The sequence below is a fragment of the Nanorana parkeri genome, unplaced genomic scaffold (assembly GCF_000935625.1).
Source record: "Nanorana parkeri isolate BGI_ZX_2015 unplaced genomic scaffold, ASM93562v1 scaffold2463, whole genome shotgun sequence".
Lineage (NCBI taxonomy): Eukaryota > Metazoa > Chordata > Amphibia > Anura > Dicroglossidae > Nanorana > Nanorana parkeri.
The window spans coordinates 13,406-32,501 of record NW_017308731.1 but is presented as its reverse complement, the minus strand read 5'-3'; the positions used below and the strand labels follow the sequence as shown (position 1 = coordinate 32,501).

At 39.5% G+C, this 19,096-nt stretch overlaps 1 protein-coding gene across 1 annotated transcript in view; it reads left to right on the top strand.

Annotated features, from left to right (window-relative positions):
* LOC108801723 (alpha-(1,6)-fucosyltransferase-like) overlaps positions 1–19,096 on the top strand; it is a gene marked incomplete at its 3' end in the record, with an annotated part of 93,538 nt that overhangs the window by 63,122 nt on the left and 11,320 nt on the right. The window contains exon 5 of the mRNA XM_018573630.1: positions 2,864–3,101. Coding sequence (XP_018429132.1) covers positions 2,864–3,101 — 238 coding nt within the window. The remainder of the gene's footprint in view (positions 1–2,863; positions 3,102–19,096) is intronic.

The window sequence follows — 19,096 nt, the reverse complement described above, 5'->3', positions numbered from 1 at the left end:
GGGGGGGGTTTAAAAATAGATGAGAGAAAAATGGATCTGGAGAAGGAACCTGGATACTGTTCACGGACACCTGGGTGGTTTAGAAACTGCCCAGTTTAAAAATGGATATGGTTCTAAGAGATCAACAGCTTTTGAAAATAATTAGTTGAGTTGTTTTGTATTTCAAAGAACATGGTTTTGGCAACTCTCTGCTTGAGCTTCAGATAAGGTAAAATGTCTGTTTTTGTTGAGTAGTGCCTCAACCTTTTTTGCTTGTCACCAATTCACACATATGCCCAAATGTTTCCAGATGCACAATCTTGGAAATAGGTGGATATTTGTACCTCACCTTGTACCTGCACTTTTATCTCAGAAATTTGTATTTGTAATAGATGCCATTGCATTGAAACCTGGTAGTGTGATACGACATCCAGGCCATTTCCTGAACTGAGCTTTTGCACCCCAGTTAGAGGTCCACTCTTCATTAGAATTTGTGTTATAGGTCTGTTCCTCATCTTGCTGTATATGCAACTAGATTTAGCAAACAAAGTTTAACACTAATTGAGTTCATATAAGAATGATTGAGAATGAAGATAAATCAACATTTTAATTTTAGATCTGCATTTCTAAATTGTCAAGGTTTTTCATAACCATGCTTCTAAAGTGTTTTGCTTTTTTTGTGCAAATACCTAAATATCTCTTAGTGATCATTCATCGTTTCAAAGGATTCAGTGCCACTGCTATCTAACACATTTTAAACCACTTGGGCCTATTTCTAACTTGAGAACCCGAGTCCCGGGACATTTTTTTGTTACATTTTAGAGGTGTCTTGGTTCCAAACATTATGCCTTTTGGGATTTGTAGCTTGCTTTTACACATTATATTTTTTCCAGGACATATAGGGCTTCAATTTTGTAGCAAATTGGTAAAAATATATTTTTATTTCTTAGGCCTTTTTGGGAACAAATAATGGAAAAATTTGAAAGAAAAATATTGGTGTAATTTTCCCACCCAACATTTAACACACTATTTATTCATCCCCATATATTTTAACCCCAAAAATAACTGATTTCTAACATAGAGACATGGTAAAGCTAAAAATTAAAGTATGTTTGCGTTGTATTTTAGGAAACCTTTATTCTCCTTTCAATGCTACATTGCGACAAATGCAAAAAAATAAAAAATCCTAACTTTACGTTTGCGTAAAGTTAGGATTGCAACGACGCAAAGTAGCTAGCTCTATGGTAACCTTTTGCAGCATGAATTAACTCGATGGTTTGCAATTGTTATCTATTCCAGATGACATTGCATTAATATATGTGAACATTTCATATTCACACAATGAACAGAAATGTAATCCAGATATATATTTATATATATTATATCATATTGAATAAAGGCTTAGTACCACATTTCTGACAGTATAGACTTTAATTGTCCAAATTAAAGAGTAGCCGACAGTGTCTAACAACAAGTGACTCTACGAGTGGGCAGAGCCTGATGGAGATGCTCAGCATTCCCAACCCCACTGTCGGCATTACTGCTTGGTAAAGAAACTGTTGGCTGCATAGCCAATAGCCAGCCTGCTATTGGCCATGAAATCTACCTGCTGTCAATGAGCAGCAGAGCATATCTAATGGAGAACTAGTGCCTCAGCATCCCCATCAAACTCCACCCACTGTATAGTAGTCCTTGGTCGCTTCACCTGTTAGCGTGACAGACGTAGCAGCCAGGCAGGGATCAGGCTTAGTGTAACTGAGCTGCGCTGGGTATGGGTATTCCGGTCTCAGTGTGCCTCTGCATCACAAATGGCGGGGCTTGCACCAAATTTATTTGCCTGTTACCCACAGGCGCATGAACCCCAGGCAAATGCATTTATTGGATGCGTGACAGAATTCTAAAGAGTGCCGTAGACACTTCTTATGAATTCCCCCCACGGTCTCTCAATTTCACTTGCAGGTAGAGTCTTCTGGGTCTGTGATCTGTACATTTGCAGTCAGTTTTCCAAAGCTTTGTTGTTACTGTTTTATACTTCCACTAGCTTGCCATTACAATGCATAATGCAGTAAAGCATTTCACAGCTTAACCAAACTTAAAATAAAAGCACACCTTCCTAAACTGATGGAAAAATCAGGATCCGTGAATGGAGAAAACTACCCATCAGCCGCTGCGGCAGTTTTCTATTAACAGACTGTAGGCAAAAAATATTTTCATTTCATTTAGTAAACATATTTAAAAACAGTTGAAAATAAGTTACCTGCGCATTATTAAAGGAGAACTATGAGGTGAGTGCTTTTCACTCACCTCATAGTTCTAGCCGACCTGTGACAATGAGACTGTCACAGGTCGGCTCAGTAGATCGGGAGGTGAGCGTACACATACCAGCGTTCGCTCACTTCTCGATCCTGTCATGGCTCTCTGCCGTGACAGGGGAGGGGCTGGATTCCCCCCTCCCCGCTCCGATCCTCCAGCGCTGACTGGCGGAACGGACGGGGGAGGGGGCGGGTACAGCAGTAGCTCGCGGTATACTGTGCTTAGGGTGACGGGAGGATGCTAGTTTGTGTCCTCCCGTTACCCTAAGGAGAACTATGGGGGAAAGCCCTAACACCATAGTTCTCCTTTTAATGGTACCAAATAATAGTAGTCAGTATATCTTTGCACATACAAAATGCAATGTCACCTTGATTGTGCAGTACCTCCACTTTCCTTTGTTTCTTCAATTTCTAATATTTTTTAACACATTAAAAAAGTTGTACTTGTATAAGAATGTTTAATTCATAAAGCGGTACTCTGGGAAATAAATTTGAATTTCACTGTATTTATATTTTTTGTTCATGTTTGTTTAGAGATGATCTAAAAATGATTTTCTTTATTTCAACCACAGAACCCTAAAGATTGCAGTAAGGCCAAGAAACTAGTATGTAACATCAACAAGGGCTGTGGATATGGTTGCCAATTACACCATGTTGTCTACTGTTTCATGATTGCTTTTGGCACCCAGAGAACTCTAATCTTGGAGTCACAGAGCTGGAGATATGCGACAGGCGGATGGGAAACAGTCTTTAAGCCAGTTAGCAACACATGTACAGATAGAGCTGGCACCTCTACAGGGCATTGGTCAGGTGAGTCCATTTGCAGTCCCTTTAAATTTTGAAAACCGTGTAATTTTCTGCATTTGTACAAACCTTTAATTGTGGTAGTTCTGACAGGCGTTTTGTCTAACTACCTCAAATGTTTTTTGTAACAGTAATGTAACCATTTTATTCTGATTTAAGAATGGTTTTCCATACTGTTGACTTAAGTAGTTTCCCAGTGATCTTTGGCATTATAAACTATGTAACATGTTTTAGCATTCTCCTCCTAAAGTGAATTAGATTTAATGTAACCAGCAGTTCCCACTCACCTCCTGCAACCAGCTGTGCATCCTACTTCAGTGGGGACTGTGCTATGACTTTGCCTGGTTGCCATCTGCCATAACTTGTTTATGGATTATGCTCTTGCTTTTCTACTTGACACCCTTTAGTCAACTACCTGCTTGTTAAATATTGCTTGTAGGACAAATATGGGGCAAAGACCAGGGGACTTTTACTCAGTGAAACTCATAAATTCTTGCGCAGGTTCCTGGTGATGTCTGGATCAACCTTTTGTCTGACCTCCGGCAACCCCTGAGTTCAGTATCATGAAGCTGAACAAGGACAGATAAGATAATTCAGGTACTCGGGGCATATCTGTCTATTTGGATCAGCTCCAAGCTTCTGCACTTATTGCAAAGATCATAACTTGCACAGTAGTTCATGCCACAGCATCCAGACATCAAAACATATGCATCCACTGTTATAGCTATAAAGGGAAACCAGAAAATGTCCTTTCAGTCCAAGACTGAATAGCTTATTTCATATATTTGCTGTCCGAGTGGCTCATGTCTGTTCCTCCTGCTATAGTTACCTGTTAACATTCCTGGATAGTTTTAAGCAGGTTTTCAATTAGCCTGGCTGTTTGTTTGTTTTTCAGCTTCCTCTCAAATCTCAACAAATTTGCAAAAACGCTTGAATCTACTTACCCTATATTGTATTATCAAACACATCCAGAATACAGAACATATGATATAAAATGCATGGAAAAGCAGGTAGAACAGATGTATACCAAAAGGTCTGGAGTATGTAATTCCAGATAAAGTGGATAAATATTTATTTTGCCACTTGGCATTTGAAATGACTATTTGTGGAAAAGGCAGTGAAGATATAATACACTGAAGCAAGAGCATATGCTGTAAACTGGCAGAGATTGGGGAGAGTGCAGCCTTTGGTCAGAACTAAATGAAAGAAATGGACAAGGCAGGATGACTTTAAGGTCATCTTGTAGCACAGGCTAAGCAGTTCTAAGCAGGTGGCACACTGGTGAACAACATGAACATGAAACAGGAAGTTGAAAGTACAAACATGCCCACAAAAACTAGCAGAAACTTTTTGCGCTGGTCTGTTGATGAGAGTACAGAATTTATACTTTCTTCCAAGGAGGGATGTTAATGGGCATGATTCAAAACTGAGAGTTTTGTGTATCCTTAGGCCAACTTGGGTGAACTCGGTTCGGTGACATCAGAAGCACATTGGAGGATGCTTTTTGCTGCAGTTCATAGTATTAGTCAAAAGATGGTGCAGGAGCATGCTGAGCAGTTTGTTTTAGACTGGATGTCCAGAGACATTTTGGAATTACAAATGCATTCGTAATGATGCCATATCATTTTCATGTCAGCAGCTTTTTGTTGAGATCCATCATCTGTGCCTGACTGACGTTTTATGATTACCCATTTGCCCGCAAAACGACTACATTTTGAGCTTTCCTAATTACTACAGCATGACCTCCTTTACCTAAAGAACTCTACAGAAATTGTATAGTGGCCTCAAACAGGTAATATCAATGTGTTTATTCCTAGACATTGATATCTGATGTCATAGAGTTCCTTCCTGCTATGCAAATTCCCTCTTTTTCAGGAGCTTTCAGAACCTGCTGTCATTTTGACAGCCAATGTTTCTATTTCAGCGCTAATCTGCAGGAACAATTCTGCCTCATTCACACGTACAGCTCTGTGCGCGGCCGTATTGGGCAGCTCCTGGGAAGGACAGGTGCTGCGTGTGATTAGTACACAGGCCCTGTTCTTCTCTATGGGAGTATGCGGCCATACACCCCCCTACTCTCACCTCAAGTGCAGGCCCGTATGGGTGCTGGTGTCCCGGCTCGGACGCAGACAGGATCCATCCTGTCAGTGTACGAGTACACTCACCCGCACGGACGTGCAGGGCGGGTGAGCGTAGGGCGGCGTATGGCCGCGTAGTCCCATAGAGAAGGACAGGGGCTGCGTACTAATCACACGCAGCACCTGTCCTTCCTGGGAGCTGCCAATACGACCATGCACGGAGCTGTACGTGCCGGCCGATTCTCGTGTGCATGTCTAGTTGAGTGTCCACAATCTTGTGGTTGAATTAGGTCACTTTCAGCCTCAAAAGTTGCATTTTTGGTCAGTCTCAGAAGACATGTAGTAAGTCGTGCTGAGATGGGGTAAATTGAAGCCCAAGATTGGCTTCCCATCATTGGAGATATGGCAGTGGGGGACACTTGACTGGGGTGTTGAGAAGTCTGACTAGTTCAGAAAGTTGCCTAACTTAAAGCCTTTTTCTACCTTTTGCTGAGTTTTTTTTTTTATATATGCCAGCAATGTACACCAGGTGTACATGAAGCAGGCAAATGCAGTTGCTGTATACGAACACAAAAACGTAACATTTTTTGTTAGCTTTCCTCTTCATCTCCTCATCGAAATGGCTGCAATTGTGTTCTGCAAGTAATGTGTGTATAGTACAAGTGACCTCTCCACGCACCCCCACTCCCTATCATTAGTACTCAATGTGGCAACTCCCCCTCCCCAGACAGTGTATTGTGTGCAAAGGCAGAGCTGCTGTTTACTGATCGTGTTACATGAATAACAGGGAGCGGGAGAGCTGTTTACAGCCTAATTACCGTCCGACCCTGATGTCTGATTTTCCTATGAAGAAAATTTAGAATTTTTAGGCTTCAGGCCTAATAAAAACTTAATAAAAAATATTGTAGAAAGTCTGCAATGTGAGCCATGAAAATGTGCACGCATATACATCATCACTGCACGTCTACATTACCACAATAAATGCTAATCACTTACAAAGGGGGAAATTGACTTTGTCTCCTCTTGGCACATTTCCATAGCTTCCCAGTGGTCTAAAGAAAGTTTGATATTTTGCAATATGCAAATTAGTCAAACATTTTTGGTCACTAGTAAAGTGAAGTGGTCTCATTCGTGTGGTGGTCGCTAAGTCAAGTAATCTCGATCCTCCGAGCCCTGATCTGATGTGGGAGTTTCCTGCAACTGCCGACGAGGATGAGGTGAACGTCAAAATCTCTGCCATTGTTTGACTAGGCATGATGGCTTTCATTATAAATCTGGTCAAGTGGTTTAGCCAAGATAGCCAGGAACGTTTAGGCTATATCCATGGGATACCTTGTGTAGCAGGTCATCAAAAGTGTCTTTCTCTAGGTGAACCCTTAGTTTATTTTGAACGTTGCAGGACCAGTCAGTTACCAGGGAGATAGGAGGCAGTATAAAGAACTTTGGGTGTGGTAAGCCGATGCCTCCTGACGCTTTTTATCTGGTTAGTGTTGCAGTTTTTGATCTGTTCTTTAGCCTAGATAAAGGTAATGAAAATAGAATGCATTATTTTAAGGTAGGCAGTAGGTATTTCTATTGGTAACATTTGTTGACTTCATGGTCCTAGACTTTGAGGTCCTCTAGTATCGATTTCTGTAATGGGATGAAATTTAATTCATATAGCTTGGAGAGACCTGCCAGGATTGATGTACCCACATACCGTGTATATGTGTGTGTATATGTGTGTGTATATGTATGTATATATAATATTTTGTTTATTTGGGTGTTCTGATCACCCAGCTCTCTCAGCCAGAGGGGCTAAGAGGTGTCAGGAAGCAAGGGTTTGTCTGGGTTCTGCTTGGGGTACTGGAACTGGGAGATTTCAAAGTGATTCAGGAGGGATGAGATCTCCAGACACTAGGTCCAGGCTTTAGCAGTGACCAGCACCCGAGGTGTGCACAGCCCTTAAGGAAAGGATGCTGGCTAGGACATTAGCTCCTGCTGGGAAATAGGAACAGACCGTGTTCTGTGGTCAGAAGGAGGCCCCCAGAAGTCAGAGAGCAGTCAGGTGAGCTCCTGCTGGGATAGGATTGGGCGGTGTTCAGGGGTCATTCCTCCAGAATAAATTCCCCCAGAATTTAAACTGGAGTCAGGTGGTGTGTGCTGGAGGCACACAGACAGCCAGGGAGGCTGGGAGAGAAATGGTGAGGAGAGGAGTTTTTTGTTTTGTTTTATATCAACTCCAACCATTGATATTATTTTTTTCCCCCAGGTGAAATGGTTTATCATTTCTTACTTAAAGGAGGAGGATTATCATCCTTGGCAGTGAAACTTAAGTCTAGGCCTTAATGTCCTTAATATAATTTTCTTTACTATTTAAAACTGAACTTTTTGCACTCAATTCCCCCACTAATCACTTTGAATTAAGCAAAAAACTAAAACCTCTATTTACTTATCTAAATCTGTGACACACTGGGTCTTAAATCTTCTATTGTCTAACTTAAAGAGGAGGAAGGTCCTTCTTTGAGTGGCAATGTCAGTGCCTGGATGACGTGAGCACTTCTATTCTTTTTCTAACGGTCGGGTCCTCTCAGGGTTCTTAAGACTAAAGCAACGTGATGTCACAAATAGGGGATCAGTGAGTGTGGGCAAACACCGCAAAGCTATATACAGCAGGGATTGCCCTAATAGAGCTTTGATACAATTTTCTAGGGTTCATCCTGGTTCTTTGTCACAACTCCAAATAATGTTTTGAGGGCTTGGACCTTGACATCTTTCGTATATAAATAAACCTGATGTTTATCGTCCTGGCTCCCAAGCAGGAAGAAAAAAAGGCGTTTTATTCCCATGTCTTCATTTTGTGTGGAAAGACATCAAGAAATTTCCTAGACGTAATGCCTCTTACCATATCTACCAAATACGGGAAGTTCCGATGGACTTTATTTTTTCAATGAAGACAATCTTTCCTGGAAATAGCTTTCTTAAGCCTACGGCCCCCCGTTCATCAGGGCTTAGGTAACTTGTCATATGATATCTTAGACTTTGAACTAGGAGCACATGAGCCAAGGATTTAAAGACAAATGTCAAGCAAACCGATTAAATGTGAGTATGTGATCTGGTTTACTTTCCAAATCACATATTCTTTTCTGCCAATTTTGTGTTTCAGTCATTGCTGCCGGACAAGTTCTGAGCCCCCAAAAAAACGTATTCTCTGCTGCCGAAATCTAAACAAACATGTATACAAATTACTGAATATCCTGTAAACACTGATTTACAGCTTTACAACTGCCTGACCATGGGCTTTAATTATGTTTTATGTAAAAAAAAAGGGCATGTTCAAAAGGTTTTTGAGTATCTGGGAGCCATGTATATCCTATGCCCACCCAGACATGGATTTTGATCACCTTGGTGCCATCTTTCCATGTGCCCACTTTCTTTTCTCTTTTTACTACTCTGTTTTTCTTCACCCAGTCTCTCTTTCTAAATAACCTTCATTTTCTCATTCTCGTCTTCTTACCTAGTCACCCCCTTGTAGGGATCATGCTGTTGGATATGCCATGGTCCGAAGTGTGACTTTTTATTCATACATAAGTTGTTGTTGTTGTATTTTCTTGTTCAACAAAAAAAATGTTAAAATAGAAAAAAAGCATTTTAATTTACATGGGGAAAAATGTTTTGGCAACAAATAGGGTTAAGCAACACACCTGATGTACCCTGATGAAGTACTTATTCTAGTTGTATAACTTGATTCAATTGTGCGTTATTTTATGTACAGTTGAGCATATTTTTAGTATCAAGATATCATGATAGAATAGTTTGTATTTTTATGTGTTAGCATAACTTTTTGGTAAATGACCATTTGATTTACAATCACTTTCCTTCATGATTTCTTAGCAGGAAAGCATAGTATCAGAACAGGGTGCATCTCCATATTACTTTTTGTTTTGTTTATGTATGAGTTGTATATAACGTGCATGTAGAGCTCTCCAATTACTTTTGTTAATTACCAGAATAATTCCTGTTCCAAGGGATTACCCCACTCTTCTCAATTCCACAAATGCATACATACCTCAGCAAACTTTTAAACTTTTAGGTATTGTAATATACAAAACTTTACATCCCAGCTGAAGACCTAGATATAAGCAATGATTTTCACATATATAAATCTGGTAATATGCCTGTTCATTTGTAAGGCATCGATTTTTTGTAAAAACTAAAGTATTGTGGTCAAATCCTATTTAATTCAAACTATCTTCAAATAGGATGTTTTGTGAGGCCACACCAATAAAATACTAACTTTTTGGGAAGGTAAAGTCCGTGTTTCTGAGTATTAAAAGAGCAAAATATAAAATGCATTAAAACTTAAATGCAGTGAACCAACTTTTGAACCAAAAATTGAATAATGATGTCATGTACTGCTTATAAGTATAAACAAACCACTGTATGTACACTAAATAGACAGATTCGGTATCAACCATTAAGAAATTGTATGTGTTGTAAAGTAGCCAGCACTCCAAGCTCACTCCCATGATAGACTATACAAATGTCAATACAACTTGATAAACTAAATGGGAAAACTAGATTGGAGTCCATCATGGGAGTGGCTACTTTACAACAAAAAGATCATGAGAAGCAAAAGTAGCCACTCCTTAGAAGGAAGAACAGTGTCGGCACAAGTTCAGAGCTGATTTGAGGCTCTACAGCTAGGTGAGGCACAAATAACCTATATTTTTGTTAATAGATAGGGTACTTGAATGCATATTTAAGATTTAACTCCTGAGATTAGTGTCACTTTAATTTTTGGATGGATATTAACTTCACATTATATAAAATAACATGACGAGCTGGCCCAGCTGCAGCTGGAGGGGCCCCTGGCCTTAGGGGCTCAGGAAACATTGCGGCTTCACCCAAGGCCTACCAGCTTTTGACACTTTGGGGCATGTTGGAGTGTCTTTCTCACTCTGAAGTGGAGCAGGCTCACCCCTGCCAGGACCGGTGGAGGAAAGTAGTTGGTGTAGGATTTTTGGAAAAGGATCTGCTGGATGTGTGTGCTGTGTGTGCGTGGAGTCTGTAGACTCACTGTGGGTTTTTTGACAGGAAGAGGTTAAATTATTTGAGGATCAAGCACTGGCAAGGGACCAATGTCATCTATAGGGCACAGTGGTTTTGGGGGTGATGCTGGGAGGTCTGGGGGAGGGGGGTTGTTCTGAGGTTTTTGTTCACTTCTGCTTAAACAAAGGCGTAGTATGTGGTTAGATTTAATGTTAAAAAAAAGAGACCATGGGGAGCTAGTGTACCAATAGGATGTAATAAATTTTGGTTGGCTTGTCAAGTAGGGTTATTAGTTTTATGTTTTCCTTGGTTAGGCAGGAATTGGCACAGTGGCCGACCTCTGTTAGGGGATTAGAATTCCTTTTTGGGGTTTAGATGTGTGTTTCAATCTATTATGAGATTCTGTTCAACTTGTTTCACTGATGCCCTCTAGTATATATGAGCCAGACTTAAAGGAGAACTGTGGGGTCAGGGCTTTTCCCCATAGTTCTCCTAAGGGTAACGGGAGGACACAAACTAGCTTCCTCCCGTCACCAAAAGCTCAGTATACTGCTAGCTACAGCTCGTGGTATACGGAGACGCCGCTACCGGGACGGATCCCGGCATTACTGTAGAGATCCACCCAGCTGGCTCTGCCTATCTAGAGGCAGAGCCAGCTGTACCTGCCCCATCCGTTCCGCCAGTCAGCGCTGGAGGATCGGGGAGGGGAATGCCTGCAGGGAGACGTGAGTGACAGTCACGGCTCTCTGCAGGGATAGATCACTCACTTCCCATTCTATTGAGCTGACCTGTGAAATTTTCATTGTCACAGGTCAGCTAGAACTATGAGGCTGAGTGATTTTCACTCGCCTCATAGTTCTCCTTTTAAACCTGGTATCTTGGAATGTGGCCAAGCTAAATAACCCACAGAAAAGGAAAAAAGTTATCTCACACCTTCAAAGAATGACTCTGACATAGTATTTTTGCAGGAGACTCATTGGAAAAAGTCACACAATCTAGGTCTATAGGCTTCTTGGATTGGGGAGACAATAGCAAAATTTGATAAAGATAAAAATAGGTGGGTGGTCATACTTCTGAATAAAAGTTTGCCCTATACTTTAATGTATACAGAAATGGACCCTGAAAGAAGATGTATGATTATTTTGGAGGTGGCAGGGACCCCTTATTCTTTATGTCATGTATTTGCTAATACTGATTATTCACACTTTTTTGCGCAGCTTACACAAAAACTATTGGAACGGAACTTACTTAATCTTATTGTGGCAGGGGATTTTAATGCCACTATAGACCCAGCACTAGACTGCTCAGATTCACAAAGCCACGTTTCTTATGCGTCTACAAAAGGCTTGAAATATTTGTTGACTCACACTTCTTAAATTCATGCTTCAAGAGCTGTGAATCCTATGGAACATAATTATACCTGTTACTCTAAAGCACACACTACGTTTTCCAGAGTAGATCACATTTATGTTACTGAGACTCTTTTCACAGATAATAATGAATATTGGTAAGTTGACACTTTCGGATCACGCTTCTCTCGCAATGTTATTATCTTTGCAGAGTCCAATTCAGAGGGCTAGGATTTGAAGATTTCCTGTTTTTTGCTCTAAATCTTCTAAATTTCAGGAATACCTTAGGGTTCAATGGGCAAAGCGTATGGATGATAATTTGAAACATTGGGATACTCCTGTCTTACTGTGGAGGATGATGAAGGCGATTATGCTAGGACGTATAATTGCATATATGTCTCGAGGGAAAAAAGAGGCAAATAAGAAATATTTGGAGCTACAAAAACAGGTTACATTGACCTATAAGAACCATCTTAAGTACTCATATAACACTTAACAATCTAAAGGGGCCTAGCCAGAGGCAGTAATGCTTCTGAATGCTCATGTATCTGCACAAGTCAACTTTATGCGCAAAATACATTTTATAGATAGGGGAATAAGGCAAGCTCATTGTTGGCAAAGATATCGCATACCGCTTGACCTAAATGTCATATTCTGAAGCTGAGAGTTCCTCAATCGATAGATATAATCACCAAACCTGCCTCTATTGTAGCACAACATTATTATAATCAACTTTATACTGCTCAATACCCATCCTTGATTGAGATGGACAAACTGCTTGCTCAAGTGGGTCTATCAAACCTGACAACTGAGCAAAGGGAGAACTTGAATGCTCCAATATTGAACAATGAGGTTTGGGCTGCAATTAACTCTCGTGCTAGTAATAAAACTCCTCGACCAGATGGGTTTCCTGCAGAATTTTATCAAATATTGGTATCGGAAACTGCTCCTTTGCTTACACAAGTTTATAATAAGATCTTGAGTGATGGTACCTCCTTTTCAGATTTTAATGAAGCATATACTATTTTAATTTTGAAAGAAGGTAGGAACCCTATAACAGTATTTTCTTATAGGCCCATATCTATTTTAAATGGAGGTTATAAATTATTGGCTAAAATAATGGCGAGTAGGATTCTGAGATTTTTGCCTACATTGGTGACTACCCACCAACTGGGATTTGTGCAAAATAGACATCAGACGTTAGGAATTTGTACAGCAATTGCAGTGACTGTGGTGTCTTCACAGAGCCATAATTCAAGGGCATTTATTCTAAGTTTAAATGCAGAAACATAACAGAGTGGATTGGGCATGGCTAAATAGTATTCCGGTTAAGAGGGCCTTTTATTTGATGTTTACCATGTATATTCAACACATTTTCTCCAACCCTGTCACAAGGCTCTCTAAACTCTCTAGTCTACTAAATATGCAGAGGGGCACCTGGCATAATATCGCCAATTTTGTTTAATTTGGCATTGGATCCTATGTTGAGATTATTGAAGTCCTTGCCAGACTTAAAGGGTATTAAAATCGGAAAGAGAGAGGTGAAAATGACTGCTTTTGCAGATTTATTACTGTACATTTCCAATCCAAAGATGGCATTGCCTAATGTACTTTCCCTGATGAATGTTTATGGCTATTCTGTAAATCTGGAAAAGTTTAAAGCTCTATATTTAGCAGGGAGTATTGAACCTAGGTGGAGCTCACTATATACTTTTATATGGTGTAAAGGGAAGATCTTTTATCTGGGGGCTTATATTACTACAAATCTACATAAACTTTATAAAGCTAATGTACCTTCGGTGGGAAGATCTCTTTTGGAATTGTTAGATAAGTGGTCCCATCTTAATTTAGCATATACAGTATGGGCAGGATCATTTTAATTAAAATGTTCCTTTTTCTGATACAGCTGTACACTTTACAAACCCTTCCTATTATCCTGAAAAAAGATCAAAAGCTGATGCAGGCCTTTCAGAGGTTTATCTGGGTAAAAAGACATTCTAAAATTGGCCTCCACATACAACAATTGGTAAAAATGGAAGTCTTTCCCAGATTTGGAATTATTTTCTTTAGCAGCTGCCACTAGATATTTGGGAGATTGGATCCATGGTACGAGTAAATATACAGACTCGTACGTTTTTGGAACAAAACTTAGTACCTGATCTTAATCCTATATACATACTTCATATGCATATAGCATGTTTACCTGTCTCAAATTCTCTTTTAGCTGGACTATATGGCATAAACTTGGAGATAAACATCAGTTAAACAATCATTTCCATCCTTTCTGAGGAAATTAAGATTTCCTCCATGCTTCTAGAAATCAGTTTTCCAAAGAGTGAGCAGCTCAGGAATTTTCAACAGTTAAAGGAGAACTATGACATGAGTGATTTCCACTCACCTCATAGTTCTAAGCCGACCTGTGACAATGAGACTGTCACAGGTCGGCTCAGTAGATCGGGAGGTGAGGGAACACATACCGGGTTCCCTCACCTCTCGATCCTGTCACGGCTCTCTGCCGTGACAGGGGGAGGGGCTGGATTCCCCTCTCCCCGCTCCGATCTGCCAGCGCTGACTGGCGGAACGGACGGGGGAGGGGGCGGGTACAGCTGGCTCTGCCTCGAGATAGTAGCTCGCGGTATACTGAGCTTAGGGTAACGGGAGGACGCTAGTTGGTGTCTTCCCGTTACCCCAAGGAGAACTATGGGGAAAAACACTGACCCCATAGTTCTCCTTTTAAGTTGATCATAAGTTGTTGACTTTTGCAGCTGTCTCGGAGAGTTTCCCATTCATGAACTGTGAATTATTTCTTTAAGTACAGATGCGCTCCTATGCAATATGTAAAAAAAAACATTAAAACCTGTCAATTTCACATTGGGAGAACACCCTAGAGTGGCTGCTTTCAAAACCTGGTGCAAATGTTCATGTTTATAGGTGTTATAGATAAGATCTGGATTATGCCAAACGCTCCACCGGTCTCTCAGTGTTATTTTTTTAAATATATCTACTGATATTCTTCAAACTTTTAATAAAGCATGAGATACAATTACTGCATCCACCTATAGAGAAATTGTATAGAATTAGCATGAAGCTTATATCTCTCTGCATAGGTCTTATCTTATAGATCTTAGCTGCTTCTCTAGATGTATGAAATGTGGGCAGGAATAAACAGATTGATATAATGCTTTCTGGAGCTGCCCTAAAATAAAGTCCCTTTGGAACGATATTGCCCAGAATCCTGGCAAAACTTGGTTAATCATTTACCTTTTTCTGCAGCTTGGGCGATCTTTGGAATCCTGGGTCTGCAGGGAGTGAAAATCATTCCTGGATGCAGAAAGCTATTGTCTGTTATATCTTTGGTGGGGAAGAAAACAATCCTGCATCAATGCATATATTCTGAACCACCTTCTCTAACCCCTTTTTTGAGTAAGTTGATGTTTGTATTTCAAAATGACTGGACCGAGACAATCCTCAGCAAGGATGCTCAGACCCTAAAGTTTTTTTCATGTATGGGAATCATTTATTGACTCTTTAATGACAACTACAAAACAAAAACTTTTATGCAATCTTTTATCTCGACACCATGGTATACTAAGAGAATGATTTCCAATGATCCCCCGATAATTATAGTTGAATACAAGGAGAGGGCTTTTCCTCCTTTTGTGGTCGGTCACTGCAAAAATTTATTTTTTTCCTTTTTTTGGTATATGTCTTGTATACTTTAAGATAATATTATTTTTTATTTATTTTTTGTCTGCTAATATGTCTTGTTTTTTTATATTTACTTTGGTCTTTTAATAAAAAGAATAAAGAATGAAAAAATAAATAACATAATGAGGTTCATTAATCAACAGTAAGATTGTAACTCCAAGTTGCACTTTAAAAATCACTGTAAAAAGAAAAAGACTACTCAAAGTTGGTCCAACGTGTGTGAAATACTGTATGTCAAGGTCTTGGTTAATGTATTATATTAAGCAAGGGGTGTTTGCAATTAAAAGATTATCTAGGTGTAGAATGGCTAGCTGCGGTAAGATGGGTGTGTTCCCCATCACCTTTAAAATAAATGAAATGTCTGTGAAAAACACATTGGTGCCTGCTGCAGTTAATATATTTCAGTTTTTATATTTATATATATTTTTTATATTTCTTTTAAAGCCGAACTCCAGGCAAAAAGCCAGATATCCATATATAATACATATATGTCAGCTGGTTTACCTGTCAGAGCATTTCTATTTCTGTCCACCTAGTCCCAAGATTTATACATTCCTGCCAGACAGCACGGTCAGACTTGTGACCTGCTTTTTGCTCTTCTGCAAAGTGAAAAGTCTGTGGGTTGCCAGGTCAAATTCAGGTACTTACATTAGTTAGTTGTCCAATACACTAGATAGTTGCACCATTTTCAGTTATTGCTTCCTTTTTGGATTGCTGCAGTGCTTTTTTTTTTTATAATGGTAAGTAGGCTGCTCTTCTACGAAATTAACAAATTAGCTGCTTGCGGACTGCATCCTAACTGTAGATAACATAGGTTGAAAAAAGACACATGTCCATCGAGTTCAACAAACTGTGTTTGTCAGAATGGTTTCTTTATGCCAGATTTCTAAATGTAATGTGTCAGTGCATTCAACTTTTCTGTTTTTTTTTTCTTTAACAGCTTACTGCACAGGATCCACTAATCCCATGAAGGCAGCATTCATAGAAAAGTGTAATAGTTGTCCTTCAATTTCATCTGTATTTACAGTATTTGTTGGCTTTGTAGCGAATGCCTGGGCTTTAGCAGTCTAATGCATTTAAAGTTACAGTCTTCAGCCATTTTATTCAAATAATAAAGATACACTTTATATTTCTACATTTGAAAAAGCATATTCAATGTAACTCCCATCACTATTAAAATCTCTTTGGAATTATTAATATGAAAAGTTGATACACAGTCTGATCTCACAGTTTATGCTTCCAAATTTTAAACTGTGTACCAAATTTTATGTATCATTTTCATTTGCTGCTGAATATGATTTACAAAGCATGTGACAGCAGGACACTTGTTTATTTTATGTGAAATTATATAATTTATATATCCCTAATCCTGTTGGCAATCGTTAAGGGTCAGCGTTTTCAGCAGAAGTTTAATGTTTATTAAAAAGTTTCAGAGTAATGGAAGTTTTTTAAGTGTATGCTAGATCAAAATATGTTTTCTAGATTTAATTAAGTGCGAAGGATTGAAACTGCTATTCAAGGCTCCCCTAGAGGGATTTAGCCTCACTTCCTGTCCTGCTGACATCTGGTAAATGGTTAGCAAGATAGGAAGTGAGGGTAAATCTCTCTACTGGAGGCCCGTATAGCTGTAAAAGCCAACTGGGGTTCAAAACTATAGTAAAAAAAAAAAAGCTAACAGACATCAAGAATGAATACTTTACTTTGTTGACCAGTTTGTCCTTAATGCTGTGCACTTCTGAATCTTTTGTTGGCTTTTGATTAAAACAATGGGCATGTTTGTTCAGCTTTACATGTGCTTACCTGAATGTAAGCCAAAAATTGTAGCCATTAGTGATATCATTTCTTTTCACTCACTAAATTTTCATAGAATCTGGATTTTGTTTTTACTCATATTTATGTTCCTTGCCTTTTTCTAAAGACTGTACCTTTTAAATCCATTAATCTCCTGCAGTTGCTTTTGTATTAGATACACTTTTTAGGTTAGTCACCTTAGATTGTTCAAGCAATCAATGTTATTGTTAGCCGTGGTCAACCAGACATTTGTGGTATGTTTTCCCTGTTTTGGAAGAATGCATGTGTCCTGCTTAAAATCCTGTCCTATGCAATAGGGCATATAATGTAATTAGCCGTTTCGTCTTTTTTGGGGGGGAGGGGGGGGAGTATGAGGTTCCCCATAACTGTATTGTCTTTCTTATATTGTAAAGCACTGCCCAAACTATTGGCACTATATAACTATAACTTTTATTTCCTGTTGATCCTACCAGTAGATTCATTATTTTTCCACTTCCTGTAATAGGATGACAACAATGTTCATTCTGCAGTGTGTTCATTTGTCATGGTTCCTAATAAATGAACACATGGTGATCCTGAAAGGACTTTTGGTGTGCTGGTGACACTACTTCAAAACGATTCATGTAACAAGCGGCGCCATCCGCAGTCACTATGAGCACCCTCCCCTCTTATTGGGACATCTGGTAAGGAGTGCAACAAGATCTTCATACATTCTGAAGTGAAATCACGCAGTAGCATTGTCAGACATGTAGTGTTTAATGGATTTTTTAAAAAAAGAGAAACGGAGTAAAAGCCAACTCCAGCTAAAACTTTTAAGAAATTAAAGCAACCGTTTTTTGTTTTTGTTTTGGTTTTTTTTTTGCAATAAAGATTTAACCCTTTCGCTGCCAATGAAGTATGCAATATGTGGCTGGCAGCAGGCCCCTTTTAAACGGACTCCTAGCAGCTATAGCCACCGGGACTCTGTTTAGCTGTGTAAAGCCAACGGTCGGCTTTACAATGGAAGTAATTCTGTCTGCTGAGCTGTTGCCAGATCGCTTCCAGGGGCTGACCTGACACCCCCACCTTGCTTCCCAAGCTCCACTGCCACTCCTGCGGGCCTGGGACCGGGATCACAGGTGTCGGCGGGTAGCAGGGAAAGAGACCGGCGAACATGCGTTCGCTGATCTCCACGCTGAATGGAGCCGCAAGGGTTGCTGATTGCATCACTTCCGGTCCCTCAGTTGTCATTCTTGGCAAGAGAAGCCAGGTAAGAAACTCTTCAAGCGCGATCTGTAAAGCAAAATACCATTTCTCTGCACACAATTCTTAAGCTTGGCATGTTGGTTATCTTTTTACTTGGCATAACCTCATCTTTTATGTTTTACAAAGAAATATGGGTATTAAATTGTGTTTTTGTGCACTACTAAAATTAACTTAAGTGTAAGTTTTACAGAAATTTGGGGTTTGATTAAGGGGTAGGCTAATATCATGCAACGTAAAAATTGGCAACTGCCTCCATTTTATTCTACAGTGTCTTTGCTTTCCCGGAAATATATGCCAGTCAGGGCTTTTAATTAATTTTCAGGCCTTAAATGTGGATTATTACGTGTGCAAAAAACACACAAAAAAAGTATTGGCACCAAAAGGGTTAAGCTATATGAATGGAAGTTAACCACCCCACCAGTCTAATATGGTTTTCCCCACCTTGTAACTGCCACAACAGCTTGCCTATTACAATAAGTGGAAAAATTGAAGCGCTACTGGCAGGATAAATAGGTAATAAAACTATTTAACTGGGGGACCTGTAAAAACAAAAACTGCCTTGTTAATGCTATTGATAGACTGCATAATATATTTAATTTTTGACTCTGCTTATAGGTATGCTTTAAATTTGAGGTAAACCCAGTCAAATCATGTACTCTTTTTAACTTATTGTTATAACTTTAAAAGTCATGTTCAGTCTATTTAAATACGTGGTAATCCTGCCATAAGGTTACTTATTCAGGCACTTCCTGTTATCTGGTAGCAGTGCATTGTTATTGTCTCTCAAGGCTGTGTCAAA